General features: G+C 43.5%; 1 protein-coding gene across 5 annotated transcripts in view; it reads left to right on the top strand.

The window, feature by feature from the left end:
- ftcd (formimidoyltransferase cyclodeaminase) overlaps positions 1–17,706 on the top strand; it is a 50,230-nt gene extending 32,524 nt beyond the window's left edge. Inside the window, exons 11-14 of one of the 5 annotated variants that reach the window (XM_069934049.1) lie at positions 2,380–2,423; positions 3,234–3,410; positions 14,319–14,432; positions 17,452–17,541. In XM_069934049.1, coding sequence (XP_069790150.1) covers positions 2,380–2,423; positions 3,234–3,410; positions 14,319–14,391 — 294 coding nt within the window. In that variant the 3' untranslated portion in view covers positions 14,392–14,432; positions 17,452–17,541. Of the gene's footprint in view, positions 1–2,379; positions 2,424–3,233; positions 3,411–14,318; positions 14,433–17,451 lie in introns of those variants that run through there. The other 4 variants (XM_069934051.1, XM_069934048.1, XM_069934050.1 and 1 more) reach the window with 4 other exon arrangements.
- The last annotated feature ends 1,082 nt before the right edge of the window (positions 17,707–18,788 follow it).

Genomic DNA, 18,788 nt, shown 5'->3' on the forward strand with positions numbered 1-18,788 from the left:
GAGTTCACGTTGATGGAGGTGATCCTCTCTACCACACTGTGGATTGACCTTTGATCCATTTCTCTGCAGCAACCGTGCCATGCTCTGATGCAGCTGGCCAGGACACTCAATATGGTTGTTATAACAGGGGATATTAATGTTCCATATATTGACTGGAAAAGTCAAAGGGTGAAAGGTTTAGGTGGGGTAGAATTTGCCGAATGTGTTCAGGAAAGTTTCCTCCAGCAATATATAGAGGGTACCACACAGGAGAGGGCAATACTTGATCTAGTCTTGGGGTATTTAAGAGAGACAAGTGATGATGGGTGAGTCTTTGGAGATTAGCAACAATTGTTCTATTAGGTTTCAGATAGTTATAGAGAGAGACCAGGCAGGATGACGAGTTTAAATTCAGAACTTGAGCAAGGAAGGTTTAAGTCGGAAATTTGCACATATTGTAACTGGTTGTTTGAAGGAAAAGGAATGTTAAGAAAATGAGATGTTTTTAAAAATGTGTTGACAAAGTTCAGGATAGTATGTACCTGTTAGAGTGAAGAGTCAGACATACAAGCACAGGGAAGCTTGGGTGACCAGGGAAATTCAGACACAGGTCGAGAGCAAAATGGAAGCTTGGGGCAGGCATAAGCAGATATATCCTAGTAGATAAGGTGGTCATAAAGGCTTTCAGCACATTGGTCTTCATCATTCAGAGTACTGAGTACAGAAGTTGGGAGGTCATGTTGCAGTTGTGTGAGATGTTGGTGAGGCCACATTTGGAGTATCAAGTTCAATTTTGGTAAGTGCATTATGGGAAAGATGTTGTCAAGCTGGAGAAGGTGCAGGGAGAGGAATAGATTGGGTGAACACTCAGAGCCTTTGCCCAGAGTAGGGGAATCAGTACCAGAGGGTATAGGTTCAAGGTAAAGGGAGAGAGTTTTAACAAAAACCAGAGTAGTAACTGTTTTACACAGAGGCTGGCGGGATATGGAACTAGCTGATGGAGGAGGTGGTAGAGACAAATACCATTGCAATGTTTAAGAAAAAATTGGACTGATACATGGATAGGATGGGTTTGGAGGGACATGGGCCAAATGCAGGCTGGTGGAACTAGCGTGGGTGGGACTTCATGGTCAGCCTGAGCAGATTGTGCCAAAGAGCCTGTTTGCATGCTGCCTATGATCAAGAATCAAGATTCCATTATTGCCGTGTATGTAAAATACACAAAATTGTGTTCCTTTGTGCCACTATCAAGACCAGAAAGAAACAAAAAAGACTCCCTTCAGAGATCGTGAGTGTGCATGCATCCCACCATCTCCTCCTCTGCCTTCGCCTCTTACCCAATCCGGCGGTGAACCCAAGCTGCACACATCCATCACCCTCCTTGGCCCTTGGTTCCAAATGCTGAATGCGATTGGAAAGCTGTAACCACCCGAGGCCCTTCAGGAGTCTTGCTTGCCACTGACACCATCACCCATCCCAGACCCAAACACTGGTTTCCATATTGAATCATACAACATGGAAACAAGCCTCCGAACATACTAATGACATAGGGGCTATCTTCCTAAATGAGTTTTATTTGCCTACATTTGGCTGGTATCCCTCTTAAATCTTGCCTATAAATGTACTTGTCTAAATATCTTTAAAAAGTTGTAATTGTCCCCACCTCTACCACTTTGGGGTGGCATGGTTAACCTAGGACCAGCAACCTGGGTTTGAATCCTGCGCTGTCCTTAAGAACTTTGCACGTTCTCCCTGTGTCTGCATGGGTTTCCATCAGATGCTCCAGGTTCTTCCCACTGTTCAAAATATACTGGGGGTTGTAGGCCCATTGGCTGTCATTGAGCAGCACAGGCTCATGGGCTGAAAGAGCCTGTTACCATGCTGTATGTCTAAATTTAAATTTACAAACTTTCCTTGGCAGCAGGTTCCACACACCCACCAGCTTCCATGTGGGAAAAAGTTGATCCCAGTCCCTTTTAAATCTTCCCCTCACAACTTACGCAACCTTCAAACAATGACCTCTAGTTTTTGACTCTCCTACCCTGGGTAAAAAGATTGCGATATTATCTATGTACCTCATGATTGTCTACACCTCTGTAATGGCATCACTCAATCTCCTATGCTCCAGAGAAAAAGTCCCAGCCTCTTGTATCTCAATCTCTCCAGACCAGTCTTGGTCAGGGTGGTCTAAGGGTTACCAGGTGTAAACGAGGATGGAAGGAGGAACACGGATTATTGGTGCTGAAACTACAGCTTTCAAATAATGTTTAACTTCCAGAGAATATTGGTGACAACTGCCAGATCAATAAAGAGATACGGTTGCATTGGTGGTGGTTTGCCTCTGCATCCATCAGCATCCTGTTGTGCTGTATTGTCTCATGGGCTTTTATATTTCTTCAGGCTGCCCTCAAGATGCCCAAAGTGACATCAGTGGAAAGAGAAAGGTAAGCCTCTGCTGCCAGATTCATAGTCCTCCAGATTATTAGCCCTGCGCACAGCCTTGGCTCTTGTTCCCATGGTGTCTCTGTCAACATGGTGATCCATTATGTGATACACAGGGAACACCATTGTTGTCAATAATGCCTGTGTTGGGGCTGTTGTTCCCCTACAGCATCCTGGACAATGGTGCTGCAGTGCTCTGCACTACAGTCTTTAGGGCAGCATGCAGCCCCCTGCGCCATTGTGTCACTGCGGGGGCCCTGTAGTCAGGGCTGACAAATGTGGCATTGAATGGAGGGGGTATACACTGTCAGACAGTAAATGGGATTTAGTGCAAATCAGCTGAAGAATGAAGAAATTTAATTACAATTTCTTCTATATGACGCATGTACTTTGTTCAAAGTCGACAGCCGTGCAGTAATTTGCAGGTCAAGCTCTTCTAATATGTTGTTATCTGTGTCAGTGTTCTGTCATCCCATTCCTTGTGCATTAGTTTGTGGATTGTTGCTAGGGGCAACTATTTTGCAGATAATGTACACCACTCCCTATTGTGATGCTGTAGCACAATGTAAAGAGAATCTTCACCAGCACCTCCTAGCCAAGACTGGGATCCCAGCTGTGCAGATCCCATTTCATCACTTGAACCCCATCTCTAGATATGGTGCCCACCTCTCACATTCCATCTTCCCCCTCCTCCCACCCTCATTTCTGATGTGTCTTTGCTGAAAGGTAACAATTTAGGTATCTGCCTGGCCCATTCTGATCCATCAGCACAATTCCAAGTGACAGGTCTCTCGTATTTGTTCCTGTTGCAGGCGTGAAGCAGCAATGCAGGATGGTTTGAAGAAGGCTATCCTGGTCCCCCTGGCCTTGGCGGAGAGAGTAACCAAGCTCTGGCCACTACTACAAGAGATGGCAACTTTTGGGAATGTCGGCTGCAAATCCGATCTGCAGGTAGACGCTGTCTCGGGTGGGCTCAGAGGGCTGGAACTGTGAGTGGAACGTTGTTTCTCAGCAGTCAGTGATAGAACAAGTCCTCCCATTGCTGATACAGCTGCAAATCATACTGGGGGAACCAATTCTATTCAGTATTAGGACATAGAACATAGCAGTACAGTGCAGGAACAGGCCCTTTCCTCCATCTTCTTGAACCAAGCTAATTTTATATCCAGTAAAACACACACAGAAATGGTGGAGGAACTCAGCTGGTCTCGCTGCGTCCATAGGAGGTAAAGATATATTGCCAATGTTTCGGCCTGAGGGCTTCTTCAAAGTGAAAGCCAAAATCAGGCAGGCATCTTTAATTAAAGACGAGGGAATGGAGAAGTATTTTGGTGGTGGGGTGGGGATAGGATTCCAGACCATAAACAAAAGGTGTTAATTGGATATGATAAGTGTTAGGAGCCCAAAGGACTTTAAAACCAGCAGCAATAGAAATTCACCAAGACAATGGCTACTTAAACAAAACTGCTTTAATTTTCTTAATACATAATATAAGATCAATATTTAACTTATTACTATTAACCTAATTTAACCTAAATTAACCCCCTTCTAATTCTGAGTGCACGTGTATGTAATGTTTAGGTGTTCAGGAAAGTACTTTTTCACTGTCCAATCATTCACTTTTCACTTCTCCAAGTTCATTGGTATCAGGCAATCTTCCATACCGTGCACAGAATTAAACAGTTATCATATTCACCAGGCTCTGGTGCTTTAACTTAGGTTGTTACCACTCAGGAAGGTCTTTGTTGGTTTCAGAAAGAGTTATTTGTTGTTCGTTGGACACATGCAAACTGATTTCCTTCAATCAGCCACTGAAGTGTCTTGCCAAAGAAACTTGCCCCCTCTTGGGTTTTTCTAAAAGATAACCTCTTTTTCCAGGTTACCACAAGGAGTTCTTCTTTTCCCCCTATTTCAGGAGAAACATAATAACCAGCCACAATCTCTGTAATTGACTACAGAGATTTAGAATAGGTTGAACTCAGAATTAAAAGCCCATCTTGAAATGGGGTCGTGCAGCAGGTCTGCCAACTTACAGCCTTCACCACAAACTGCTGCAGAAAGCTCTCAGTCTCCGTCTCCCCAAAGCATGAATCTTTTTCTCTCTGTTTACAAAACGACGACCCCACTTAGAACAGCAACCGTCAACCGGCAATTTAAACTTCTGGCACCAGTCTTTTTAAAAATATTTTATTTATATTTTCACACAAGCTTGTACAGCCATATACATTGTTAGTGCCATCCTGGCAGCTCACATTCAATTTACATACTCTCTATTCTCATTATTGACTGCATACACAAGCTCGCATATTTTACAGCCTCCCCCCCACATCTAACACAGAACAGCTCATTCAGACTTCGACCAACAACAGAAAACTTTACACCAGGGTAATAAATAATAATTAGGGAACAGGGATTGTTGCTGCTCGGTAGGCAGCCGATTATATATTCCTCACCTTCCTTGATCGGGATTAGTGCGAGGGAGAGGATGCCACAACAGGGACTAGGGGAATCAACCACTGCCATACGCCTATGTGACACGTATGACTGTCAGATCCTTCAAAAAGTGTCATATTTGCTTCTCAGATTATGTTACTTTCTCCAGGGGAACATAGCTCTGCATTTCCTTGTTCCATTGTTCGATACTAAGACTAGAATTGGACTTCCAAGTTGCCACAATACACTTCCTGGCCACTGCCAATACGATTAACACAAATTGGATTTGAAATTTGGACTGCTTCATTGTAATCCTTATGTCCATTATGTTTCCCAGCAGGAATAACTCTGGGTCCTGTGGGAATTGTTTACTTAGGACTTGGCCTAGTTCTACTCAAAAGAGTCTCACCTTGGCACATGACCAGGTTGTGTGCACGAACGTCCCAGTCGCCATGCCTCATCTGAAAACTGGTCCAAGAGTTTTGGCTTTGACCTGTTTATTTTCTGCAGAGTTAGGCACACTGGTGCAAGAAATTATATTGCACCAACCAGTACCTTGCATTGATGGTTGTGCTGTCCCAGCATAAATCAGACCAGCTTCCCTCATCAATTACAATACCCAAGCCCGATCTTTGGAGGTCCAATTTGGGTCCATCCAACTGGAGCAAAAAATACATTGCAGAAATTAATTTCTTTCCATTCCCCCTTCGAATCATGGTCTCTATTGGCACTGAACTGAGGTAGGGCCATACTTGGACACAATACGTCCCGTAAAAAATATCTTATTTGAAGGTAGTGGAATATCTGATTTGACAAAATACTTATTTTTGAGTTGCTCAATCGACATTAATTGCTCCTGCTCGAAACAGTCCTCCATGCACCTGATGCCATTACGACACCAGGTATCCAGGATCTTGTTACCTACCATTAATGGTATTAATTTATTAGGAGTCAGGGGTGTTTTTGGGAACAGCCCCACTTTGGTATTCAGATATTGATTAATTTTGTTCCAGATATTAATTACTTGTTTTAATGTGGATTTAGCATCCCATTTATAAATAAAGTCCTCTGTCATCCTCTTGCCAACCAGGTTCAGATCAATTTGTGCCCAGGATGGTAGACTTCCTCCCTGGAAGAGAGAGGCAGTGTATCTCGACTGGGCTGCCCAATAATATTTTTTAAAGTCTGGCATCCTCAATCCACCTAGACTGTAATCCCATGTTAATTTTTCCATATTGACCCTTGCCACCTTACCATTCCAGAGAAGCATTCTGACCTTGTTTAGCAACTGTTTGAAGAAACCCCGAATTTCTTGCCTGGGGCAACAGCACAGGCAATGTCTGGAAAAGATACTGGAATCTTGGCAACACATTCATTTTGATGCAATTAACCCTTCCCACTAATGTTATGGGGCAGGGACATCCATCTATTTAAATCCTCCTCGACTCTCTCCAGAATCACCTCAATTTTTCCCCAATTGATCTTATACCCGGAGAGTTTCCCATAGCCCTGTCTGGATCCTGGCGAATGACCTCAGCCATTCAGAGAGTCAGTGACAGCAGGCACCCTTGTCTACTAGATCTGGTAAGTGGGAAAGCTGAAGAGATTTGGCCATTGGTCGTAACCTTTGCCTTGGGCGCATGGTATAACGTCCTAATCCAATTTTGAAAAATTGCCCCTAACTCCACCTTCAGCATTTTAAATAAAAATTCCACTCCAGTCTGTCAAAAGCCTTCTCTGCATCCAAGGAAATACCCAATTCCTTCTCATTTCTAATTTGTGCCAGATGCATTACCCTCAACAGCCTGCCAATGTTATCCGCTGCTTGCCTCTCCTGCACAAGGCCTGTCTGGTCTCTATTTATTAATTTTGGTAAATGTAGTGCCAATCTGTTTTCCAGGGCCTTGGCAAGGATCTTATAATCAGTATCCAGCAGGGAGATTGGTCCATAAGAAGAAGGCAAAAGTGGATCTTTACCCTTCTTTAAGATCATCGTAACAATCACTGTTGCAAAAGATTCCGAGAGGGTCTGTGTCTCTCTTGCCTAGTCCAGCACCTCCAAATACAGAGGCATTAGAAAATCCTTAAATTCTCGATAGAACTTAGGAGGGAATACATACTCCCCCAGAGACTTGCCAGCTTGTAGCGCATTCAATGCTTTCCCCAGCTCTTCCTCTGTAAGAGGAAGGTCTAGTCCCTCCTGCTTCTCCGGGCTTAAATTTGGGAGATCTAATCTGGCAAGAAACTTGTCCATTCGATTAGAATCCCGTCAATTCAGATTTATACAATCCTTCATAGAATACTCTGAAGGTCTCATTAATTTCCTTTGGTTTATATGAGATCTGGCCATTCCCTGTTTGTATTGCATTGATTGTTCTAGAGGCTTGTTCTGCCCTTAACTGCCAGTCGAGGACCTTGTGAGCTCTTTCCCCCAACTCATAATACTTTTGCCTCGACCTCGTAAGGGCCTTCTCCATACTATACATTTGAAGAATATTGTATTCCAATTTCTTGTTTTTGTAAGAGCTCTATAGTGGTCCTCTGAGCTTGATTTCTGAAAATCTCTCTCTAATTGGGTAATGTCCTTTTCCAATTCCTTCACCTCCCTCATATAATTTTTCTTGACCGTTTTTGTGTACCCAATTATCTGGCCCCTCAAGTATGCCTTAAGGGTGTCCCACAGAAGGAATTTATCTGAGTAGAGGGGCAGCTGGCCTCACAGAACAGGGCTATTTCAGCTCTATGAAACTATAAAACTCCGGCTTTTTAAACAACAGAGTGTTAAGACACCACCTGTATGCTGTGTCCTGCTTATCTGGCATTTCTATAGTCAAACTGGGGGGAGTGATCTGAGAGAAACCTTGCCCCATACTCAGCTTCCATGATCCTACTCTCTATATGGGCTGAAGCCAGAAAAAAGTCTATTCTAGAGAAGGAATCATATTGCTTTGAGTAAAACAAGTAATTCCTCTCTCTTGGATGCTTTTTCTGCCACACATCTATCAAATTCAGCTCTCTCTAGGGTCCAGGATTCTGAATATATCTGACAGTGCACCATAATTAATCTTCCTGTTTTGTCTGTAATCACCCTCTGCACCTGCACTGGAACACTCTTCCCCACTAGAATTGCTACCCCCTTGCCTTTGAGCCAAAGGAGGAGGATATGACCTGACCCACCCATCCCCCTTTTAGCTCCTGATGCTCCCACTCAGTTAAATGTGTCTCTTGGAGGAAGGCCAGATCTATCCCCATCTTTAATGTGTGCCAAGACCCTTTTCATTTCACCACCCCATTTAAGCCGCTAACATTGAAAGTAGCATACTTACACTTTTAGCCATTACACCAGGGCTCCCTCCCTAAATGTTTTCCCTCCATCTCCACACTCCCGCAGACCCAATCTCTTACCATCTTCCCGTTGCTCCACTCTATCCAAGCCGTGACAGACACTGGGGAAGAAAGGACACCACAAACCCATTTGCCCACGATACCACAGCATACATACCCACTCACAACCATACCCCTCCAAATAATAAAAGGGAACACATACTCCACACACAAGTTTCAGTCATCCTCCGCTCACACCTCTGCAGTCACTCTTCTCCTCTCACCGCCATTACCCTTTACCATGCAGTCACCATGATTCTCCATTCTCACCCTCAGCACCCTCCACCCGTCCAGTCCCAGAACCCCCCAGAGGCTTACATATAACATCTTTTATCATCATTTGTTTTTTGAAATCAGAAAGCAGCCAAAAGCCCATTCTTTATATAACACATAAATCCAAGTCCTCCTAATCTATCAGTTTTAATAATTTTTAAAAATCTTGTTGCCCCTTTTATTCTTTTCCACTTGGTCCTCCATTTAGTACTGGCAGAGTATTTATAAACTGATGCGCTTTCTTCTTTTCTGTAAAAAATGTCTTTCCCCCCCTCCCCCGCCAACATAATTTTCAAGGTAGCAGGATGATGTAGAACACAATCATATCCCTTTTGCTTTGCCGATTGCTTGACCGGTTCAAAGTCTTTCTGCTTCTTGAGCAGAACTGCACTAATATCTGGATAAAAGAACACTTTTGATTCCCTGTACTCCAAGGGAGCTCTCCTCTGAATTGCCCCTTTTGCCGCCACCCCTAATATTTTCTCACAATCTTGAAAATATTCTAGCTTTATAAGGATCAACGGGGGTCTTTGTCCCAGTCCTGGCTTAGGGATTGGGGCTCTAAAGGCTCTTTCTATTTTAATGGGGGTTCCCAGTGCCTCCTTTCCAAGTATTTTGGGGATCCATTTAGTTAGGAACTCTATGAGATTCCCCCCCTTGGAGTCTTCTTTCAATCCCACTATTTTAATGTTTCAGTGTTTTGTGACGTTCTCCAGGAAGTCCAGCTTCTCCCAAACCTCATCTCTTTCTTTGAGGAGACCTTTAATTTCTTGCTCCATTGTGGTAATTCTATTCTCCCCTGCCCCCAATCTATCCTCTACCTCAGTCACCCTGCCTGTTATATTTACCAAGTCCCCTCCATCCTGTCTAATTTTTCTGACATGTCTCTGGCCCTTCGGTACACTACCTTCTCCAACATATTTTCCATTTGGGTCAGAGTCTGTAAAATATCTCTTAAGGAGGGCTCCGGGCCCTCCTCCCTTTTCTGTAGCAACCCGGCCTTCCAACTTCTCCTGGCCTCATGGCTGGGTCCCTCACACACTTGACCGCCACCATTACCGCTGTCGCCTTGCTGACCCTTGTCTCTGACTTGATGGCCCTCGCAATTGGCGTGATCGCTGTCCCATCCACCTCCACAGCATCCTCGTCGGAGCTCATTAGTCCCGAGCTCACGCTGGCTCCACTCAAACCCGCAGACCCCGGGCGTTAGGGAGACTGCTACTTGGTGCGTGAACTCGTGAGCTGCGAGGGAGAGGCAGCTGTCCCCCCTTGTTCCTGTTTGCCTGCTTCAAGGCTCTTACTGCCTTCTCTGTACTTGGGGATCATTCCTCTGCTCCGGGCACAGCCTGTTTGTGGAACTCTCATTGATGCTGAGGTGAAGGGGGTTGCATCCTTCTTGATGGCTCTTGGGTCAGCACCCCCATTACTCCCGACACGAGGCTCCTTTACTTGCCTCGGATTTTTGTCGGGTCGCCCACTTTCTTGCTGAATTTTTTTTTTGTTGATTGAAGCTTTCTCATCCTCCTCTTGTATTCAGACAGGAGTTTTTTTTTCTTTTTTGTCCTGGAATTTGGATTTTTCATGCTATTTTCTGGTCTAGGTCTGAGAGCTCTTATCTGCAACCTCCTAGACTCTCACTATAATGTGGCACCACTCTTAATAGCAAAAGACTTTCAGTGCTTGAACCTGGACACTGTACAAACACACTGGTCCATCAACACCTACTTGTAGAGGCATGAAGTCTATTCCTGCATGACACTTGAGATGATTGTTTGTGAAAAGTGATCTAACAACTAAATCTCACAATCTTACATCTTTTTAAGATATATATCATAATTTTATTTACCCATTCTGTAACATAAGAGGAAAGGTGAGAATTGATTTTGGCTCTGTGAAAGGAGACAGAGGGAAAAGTGAAGAGAGACAGAACTGGGGGAAAGGTGACAGGGGACAAAAATGGGGGCGGGCGATGGGGTGAGTGTTTAATGGAAACCAGAGAAGTTGATATTAATGCCATCCATTTAGAGAGTGCCCAGTCAGAAGATGAAGTATTTTTCCTTCAATTAAAGGTCTCCTCAGTCTGGAAGTGCATGAGACCATGGACAGATATGTTGGCAAGGGAATGGGATGGGGCATTGAAATGGATGGCTACTGGGAGATCCATGCTATTGTGGTGGACAGAGCATGGTGCTCAATGAAGTGATCTCCCATTCAATTTACCAATTTTATATCCAATTTGCCAACTCACCTTGGATCCCATGTGATTTAATAGAACATAGAACATCATAGCACACCATACATCCTTTAGCCACGATGTTCTGCCAACCTATGTAAACCTACTCCAAGTTAATCCATGTGCCTATCGGAGAGTCATTCAAATGTTCCTGATGTACCAGCCTCCACCAACATCCCCAACAATGCATTCCAGGCACCCAGCACTCTTTGTGTAAAAAGCTTCACTCTAACATCTGCCCTAGACTTTTCTCCACTCACCTTAAACAGAATGTCTTCCGGAATTGGCCATTGCAAACCTGGGGAAAAAAATGCTGGCTGTCCACTCTATCTAAGACTCTCATAATCTTATATAACTCCAATAAGTCACCTCTCATCCTTCATCACTCAAAAGAGAAAAGCCTGAGCTTACTCAACCTTTCCACATAAAACATATTCACCAATCCAGTAACGTCATGGCAAATCTCCTCCACATCCTTCCAATAATGAGGTGACCAGAAGTGAATACAATGCTCCAAGTCTGGTCTGGTCTATAGACCTCTAACACTACCTCTATCCCCAAATAAATGAAGACCAGCACATCAAATGCCTTCTTAACCACCCTATTAACTTGCACAGCAACATGGACTTGGATCCCAAGTTCTCTGTTCCTTCACACTGTTAAGAATCTTGCCATTTAATTTGTACTCTGCCTTCAAGTTCAATCTTCCCAAGTGAATAACTTCCCACTTTTCCAGATTGAACTCCATCTGCCACTTTTCCACCATTTCTGTGTCCTGTCTGCATCCTGTTGTAACCCGTGACAAGCTTTGAAACTATGCACAACACCTCCAACCTTCATGTCATTTGCAACATGCTCATCCACTTCTTCATCAGTCAATTATAAAAAAATATTTTTTAAAAAGGCAACCCAGAATATGGTGATATTCAATGGCATAACTTTCACTGAATAACCTCATATCAATATTGTGGTGTTACCATTAACCAGAACCTGAACTGGAGTTTGTGTATACACAAAAGCAGCTCGGGAATCCTGCCATGTGTCACCCACTTCCTCCCTCGCCAAAGCTTGTCCTCCATTTACAAGGTTCATCAACACTTGTAAAAAGGGTTGCTTCAACACTCAAGAAGCTCAACCATCCAGGACACAGCAGCCATTTGACAGACCGTCTTTCACCCCCCCGCCCCCCCATATCTACTCATTCACTCACTCCACCACCCACACACAATCGCAGCAGTTTGTATCATCAACAGGATGGATTGCAACCACTCACCAAGACTCTTCAGATAGCACCTCCCAAACCCACCACGTCTAACAGCTGGAAGGATAAGGGCAGCAAAAGTTGGAAGTTTGGAGCCCTCCAAGCCTCACACCATGCTGACTAGGAAATGTATTGCTTTTCCTTCTCCATTGCTGGGACAAAATCCTAGAATTCCTTCCCGAACAGCACAGTGGATATGTGCGCACAGCCATTGATGAAGGCTCTGCCTTCTAAAGGATGATTGGGGATGGGAAATTAAATGTTGGCTCAATCTGCAAAGCTCATATCCGTAGAATGAATTTTCAAAATGTGCGAGGGAACGTCATGCACTACCAGACATGTATTTAGGGTGAAGAGGAGGAAGTTGAAGGGAGATATTTGGGGCAAATATTTTACACAGAGAGTGGAACGAGCTGTCAGAAGTAGTGGTGGAAGCAGATTCAATAAGTGTTCAGGACCCTCGTAGGGTGCACAGGAATATGAAGGGCCATAGATCAGGTGCAAGCAATAGAGTTTTGGTTTGATTCTTGATAGACACGAGGGGTGAGGAGCCTGTTCCTGTGCTGTACCGTTTGATGTTCTATATCAACCCAAGAATTTTCTATGATTTCCCTCCCACTGATGCTCTCTGGCCTACAATTTCCTGGATGACTCCTATTGAGGTTGTTGAACATGGAACAAGATCAGAGTAAAACATGAAAATTTGCCGACATTGTGACTGAAATAAAAAAACACTATGTTGGGGAAACTCAGCAAGTCAAACAGTGTACATGATAGAACAAAGATAAAGATTCATAACCAACACTTCAGACTAGAGCCCTTCATCAAGGTATGGAAAACTGTAGGCAGACACCTGAACAAGTTCAGTTTTCTGGTTTCTAAAATGGATACAAAGATCTTGTTCAAGGTCCAGCAATCTCCGCTCTTGTCTCCCTCAGTGTCCTGGGATAGATTCCATCAGGCCCCGGGGTTTCATCCACTTCAGGTTTCAAAATACACACACTTCCTCTTAATATTGATGTGCACTAGAGTACCAACATACTCCCCCCACCCCGACCTCCCATTAATCCATTGGAATACCAACTACTCATTTAGGACCTCATCCACTCTTCTGGCTCCAGACATAGAATCCCTCATTTGTCCTGAAAGGAATCTATCCTTTCCTCAGCTACCCTTTTGCATTTGGATTCTCCTAAAACCTACTTGGCATGTACATCTCATGGTCCCTTTTAATCCTCCTCATTCCTGCTTCCTTTATATTCCTCTAGGGCAGTTTCAGCTCCCTAAATTTTACATTTGCTTCTGTTTTCTTTTGGACTAAACTTACAATATCCCTTGTCACCCAAGGATCCTGAACCTTGCCACCATGATCATTTATCCTCACAGGAACATGTAGGTCCTGAACTCTCAGCAGCTGGCCTTTAAAAGGCTCCTGCATGCCAGATGTGGATTTAACCCCAGCTCCTCTCAAACTATTTTCCCAAGGTCCTGCCTAATTCTGTTGCAATTAGCCTTCCCGTAATTTAGCTCTTTTGTACAAAGACCACAAGCCAGAGGAACAGAAATAGGCTATTTAGCCCATCGACTCTGCTGCACCATTTAACCATGAGCTGATCCATTGTTCCATCCAGCCCCACTGCCTGGCCTTCTCCCCATAACCTTTGATGCCCTGGCTAATCAGGAACTATCATTCTCTGTCTTAAATACACCCAGTGACCTGGCCTCCACAACTGCCTGTGGCAACAAACTCCACAGATTTACCACCCTCTTGCTGAAGTAATTCCTTGGCTTTTCTGTCCTAAGCGAATGCCCTTCAATCCTGAAGTTGAGCCCTCTTGTCTGAGACTCTCCCATCATGAGAAACAACCTTTTTACATTTAGTCTGTCCACGCCTTTCAACATTTGAAATGTTTCAATCAGATTCCCCCTCATTCTCCTAAATTCCAATGAGTACAGGCTAAGAGTTGTCAAACATTCCTCATATGATGACCCTTTCATTCCCAGAACCATTCTAGTGAACCTCCTCTGAACTCCTCCCTCCACCCTCCCCTCAACTTCAGCACATCTTTTTACAAATTCAGAGCCCAAAAAAAGACCAGTTTTAACCTTATCTCATCAGGTATACTGATCACTGTTTCCAAACTTTGATCTGCTGACATGGCCCATTTTCCAGGGCAAGGTGGAGTATGGCCCCCTTCCCTCGCTGAACAATCTATGTATTATTTTGTTGGTCACTGTGGGAAGTTGGTTACTCAGTGACAAATGTTAGTCACTCAGACCATTTTGATGAATCTTACTTTGCTCCCTTCTCAGAGGACTGTCTGTTTCTAGGTTGCTGCCAAAGCACTGGAGCTGGGAGTATTTGGGGCCTTTTACAACATCGTGACGAACCTCAAAGACATCAAAGAGGAGGAGTTCACTGCCCAGGTATTGAGTGAGCTGAGGTCACAAGGCCAGAGGTGTGAGCTGGGTGGGGAGGATGGAGATTTTTACTCTCAGCACTGCTCCATGGTGCAGCACAACTAGATCAACCAAAACAAACTAAACCACATGAGGCAGCTTACCAAGACCTGATAAAAGACCAGCAATGGTTGATCTAGCGATTAGTGCAACAGGACCAGAGATCTGGACTGGGGTTCAAATCCCGCAATGTCTGTAAGGAGTTTGTATCCCATGTCTGTGTGGGTTTCCACGGGGGCTCTGGTTTCTTTCCACCATTCAAAACATACCAGTGAAGTTGGTCAATTGGGTGTAAATTGGGCGGCACGGACTTATGGGCCGAAATGGCCTGTTTCTCCAGCACTTTTGGGAACTATGCCAAGTTTTTGATACAAGGTGCACAACAGTTACATGTCATAATCTGCTGCTTCCAAATTAGTATTTTTTTTTTTTATTTTTATTTTTCACACCATAAATCACATTAGCCATGATATACACTATTTCTTTTTTACACATATACAGTGATTTTTTCTCCACCCCCCCCCTCCTCCCAAGCCACCCCCCCACCCCCCCGCCACATCCATTTTAGGTATACAATCTAGGTTGCATTAAGCCAGTCAGACAATGTTGTCATTCAACAAAAATACACCAGAAATTCTACTAAGTCCATTCTTTTCTTTCCTTCTCCTTCCATCAACTTAGGTAATGTTTGTCCCCGGTAGGTTTTCGCTATTGTATTTAATGTAAGGCTCCTATACTTGTTCGAATATTTCAATATTATTTCTTAACCTATATGTTATTTTTTCTAATGGAATACATTTAAATTTGGTTATGTATTCCATTAATATTTAAAGTCATATAGTTCAGCATGGCCCTTTTATATTTTGTTTATCTTCTCTTTCCGTTTTTCCATCATTACCTTTCCTCCTTTTCCATTTCTGTTTTCTTATTTTCAACTCTTTATAAGACAACATTCCTACAACATCCAACATTTTCCTTATTCTCCTATTTCTATCTTATTTATCCCCAATCTCCCCTTCCCCTCCTGAGTTGTCCTTTATCCCTTGTCGGACAACCACATCTCCCCTCTCCATTTGGATTTGCGTATCCACTCGCAAGCGTCAACTGATTTTGCAGTGACCGCTATTTCCCCTCACCCCGCCCCCCCAGAAAAGATTTCACTTTTCACATGTCACAAAGGTCACTCTTTTAATTCCCTCCTTATTCTCTCTATTCCATTACCTTCCCTTATTAATTCTTGTCTATACTATCTATATTTTCCTCTAAGTACAGATACATTCACGTATGCACATTGTCTCTATTCACTCTTATACCTCTTTACCCGCATACATATCAATCGTGATCATTTTTACTCTCATTACCCGTCTTCATCCCTCAGTCTATTTTTGTCTTTACCCACATACATATCAATCGTGATCATTTTTAACTCTCATTACCCGTCTTCCTCCCTCAGTCTATTTTTGTAATTGTTCTGCAAATTTTCGTGCTTCTTCTGGATCCGAGAATAGTCTGTTTTGTTGTCCTGGAATAAATATTTTCAATACCGCTGGATGCTTTAGTATAAATTTATACCCTTTCTTCCATAAAATCGCCTTTGCTGTATTGAACTCTTTTCTCTTCTTTAGGAGTTCAAAACTTATATCTGGATAAATGAAGATTTTTTGCCCTTTATACTCCAGTGGTTTGTTGCCCTCTCTTACTTTTTCCATTGTCTTCTCCAGTACCTTTTCTCTTGTAGTATATCTTAGGAATTTTACTACAATAGATCTTGGTTTTTGTTGTGGTTGTGGTTTAGAGGCCAATACTCTATGTGCCCTTTCTATTTCCATTTCTTGCTGTAGTTCTGGACATCCTAGGGTCTTAGGGATCCACTCTTTTATAAACTCCCTCATATTCTTGCCTTCTTCATCTTCCTTAAGGCCCACTATCTTTATGTTATTTCTTCTGTTATAATTTTCCATTGTATCTATTTTTTGAGCTAGTAGTTCTTGTGTCTCTTTAGTTTTTTTATTAGATTCCTCCAATTTCTTTTTTAAGTCTTCTACCTCCATTTCTGCTGCTACTGCCCGCTCTTCCATCTTGTCCATTTTCTTTCCCATTTCTGTTAAGGTCATCTCTATTTTATTCATTTTCTCTTCTGTGTTGTTTATTCTTTTTCTTAAATCCTTAAATTCCTGTGTTTTCCATTCTTTAAATGACTCCATGTATCCTTTAATAAGAGAAAGTATATCCTTTATCTTGCCTTTCTTTTCTTCTTCTATTTCACTGTACTCTTCCTCTTCCTCTTCTTCTTCCTCTGGGTTGGCCATCTGTTGTTTCTTTGGTGCCCTTTCCTTCTCTTCTTTCTTGTTTCTATTGTCTTCTGTGGTCTCTTCTTGCTGCAGGTGTTCTGCAGCTGTCGTTGCCGGCTGTGGAGATCGACTCCCCAGCTGGTCCCCCCTCCCGTCGGTGTGTTTTTTTTCATTCGCATCGCGCATGCGCGAGGAGTCGCGCATGCGCGGTTGCGCACTTTTACTCGGCTCAGCGAGCCATTTTTGTAGTCCATTATTTACCGACCTGAGGGAGCGGGTTTCTCTTTCCGCAGCGGGCCTCTTCGGACAGGTAAGGCCTTCACCTTTTTCCTCCTTTGTCTTCTCTTCCTCTCTTCTTACCGTTGCTTTCGATTTTTTTTTTGTCACCATCTTCTTTCCACCTTTATACTCACTTTTCTGTAACTTTTATTTCTGTGCCTTTGTGTTTTCCTTTGTTTTTCCCGACTTTTCTGGAGAGGGCTGGAGTTCACCGTCCGGCCACTACTCCATCACGTGACTCCTCCCAAATTAGTATTATTGTGGTAGATATGTAATGTCATTATCTTGTAGGCATACAAAGCGTGCCCGGATTTCAGCTCTCTCTTTCAGCCTTGAACACCCCATGTACGTGCAGATAAAGGACAATCACATTCCCTTGCAGGTTAGGGGTTAACTTTCTTTCTGCTGGTTCACAGACACGGCAGAGGGCCTGTTTCCTCTTGGAACAAGCTAAATGTAATGCAGAACGTGTTCTGGAGCTGATCGATAAACGGAAAGACTTGGGAAAAGAGTGAAAAACCAGACAGCAGCCTGCTGACAAACTTTCAGGCACTTGCTGTAAATCCATTGAAGCTCTCTTCAGTAGCTGCCCAACTCATCGAGGGTATGTCCCCAATCCTAGTGACCATTTGGTTTGGTAGAGGTGAATAAAGAATTAACATTGCTCATAATGTGAATTGTGTTGGCCTTGGAGAATATATTAATTTCAAATGCTTGGTGCAGGATACACAGGAGGGGGTCACGAGAAGCTATGTTTTTGTACATTCTCTACTTTCTTGAAAACTTAAATCTGTTGCTACAGCTGTCACATATCCTCAGTATGTTGCTCTACTCATTGTGTTGACATACTCCTAGAATGTAGAGCAGTACAGTACAGTAGGAGTAGGCCCTGTCTGAGCTGACCATGATGATGCTTTGAACCAATACCATCCGCCTGCCCATCTGTTGTATTGAGAAGTATCAGGTTTGATGGGTTCACAAAGAGAAGAGTCTGGAACTTAGTGTTACAATCAAAGGTAACTTTATTGAACACATGGGAGACAAAAAGGGGAAGATGTCAAACGATACTTAATTACTCTACTATTAAACAACAATATAGACATTCACACTGGACCAAGGTTGGTCTCCAATACCTGTGGCTGCTTATCTTCTTCATGGTACGAGACAAAAACTATAACGATGTAAGCGAGCTCATATACCAGTGGCTCCAATACCAGTGGCTACTTACCCCACCACACTCTCCCGTACATGTACACACTTAACAGATGGATTTTCAAACATGCCTGATCCCTGTACCAGTGGGGGAGCGGATCTCTGCAAGCACTGATCTATCGCAATACTGTGGCTCGACTCAGTGTAGTGCATACCTTACATGTGACTCCTCCAGCGATATCCACAGTAGTGATCTGGCATGGAGCGAAGCCCAGGACTTGGCCCAAGAGGCAGAGAGAAAGAAATGTGGTATGCATCGATGTTTATACTGTTTTGAGCTGGGCATTTGTCAATGATGACGCTGAATCATTTACATGAGCCACCGGTAAGGTGTGCACTAATGGGTGGCCGGAGTCCAACCTTGATTGGCAGGTGATGTGACTTCTGAATAGGTTTCAGACAGGGAGGTCACGTGTTCCTCCACAATCCACAAATAACACTAACCCACCATTTTTGTCTGTTCATATATCTGTTTCAATGCCATTTAAACATGGCTATGGTATTTGCTTCTAGCACTTTCCCCAGCAGCCTGTTCCATCCA

This window comes from Narcine bancroftii, chromosome 4 (assembly GCF_036971445.1).
Source record: "Narcine bancroftii isolate sNarBan1 chromosome 4, sNarBan1.hap1, whole genome shotgun sequence".
Lineage (NCBI taxonomy): Eukaryota > Metazoa > Chordata > Chondrichthyes > Torpediniformes > Narcinidae > Narcine > Narcine bancroftii.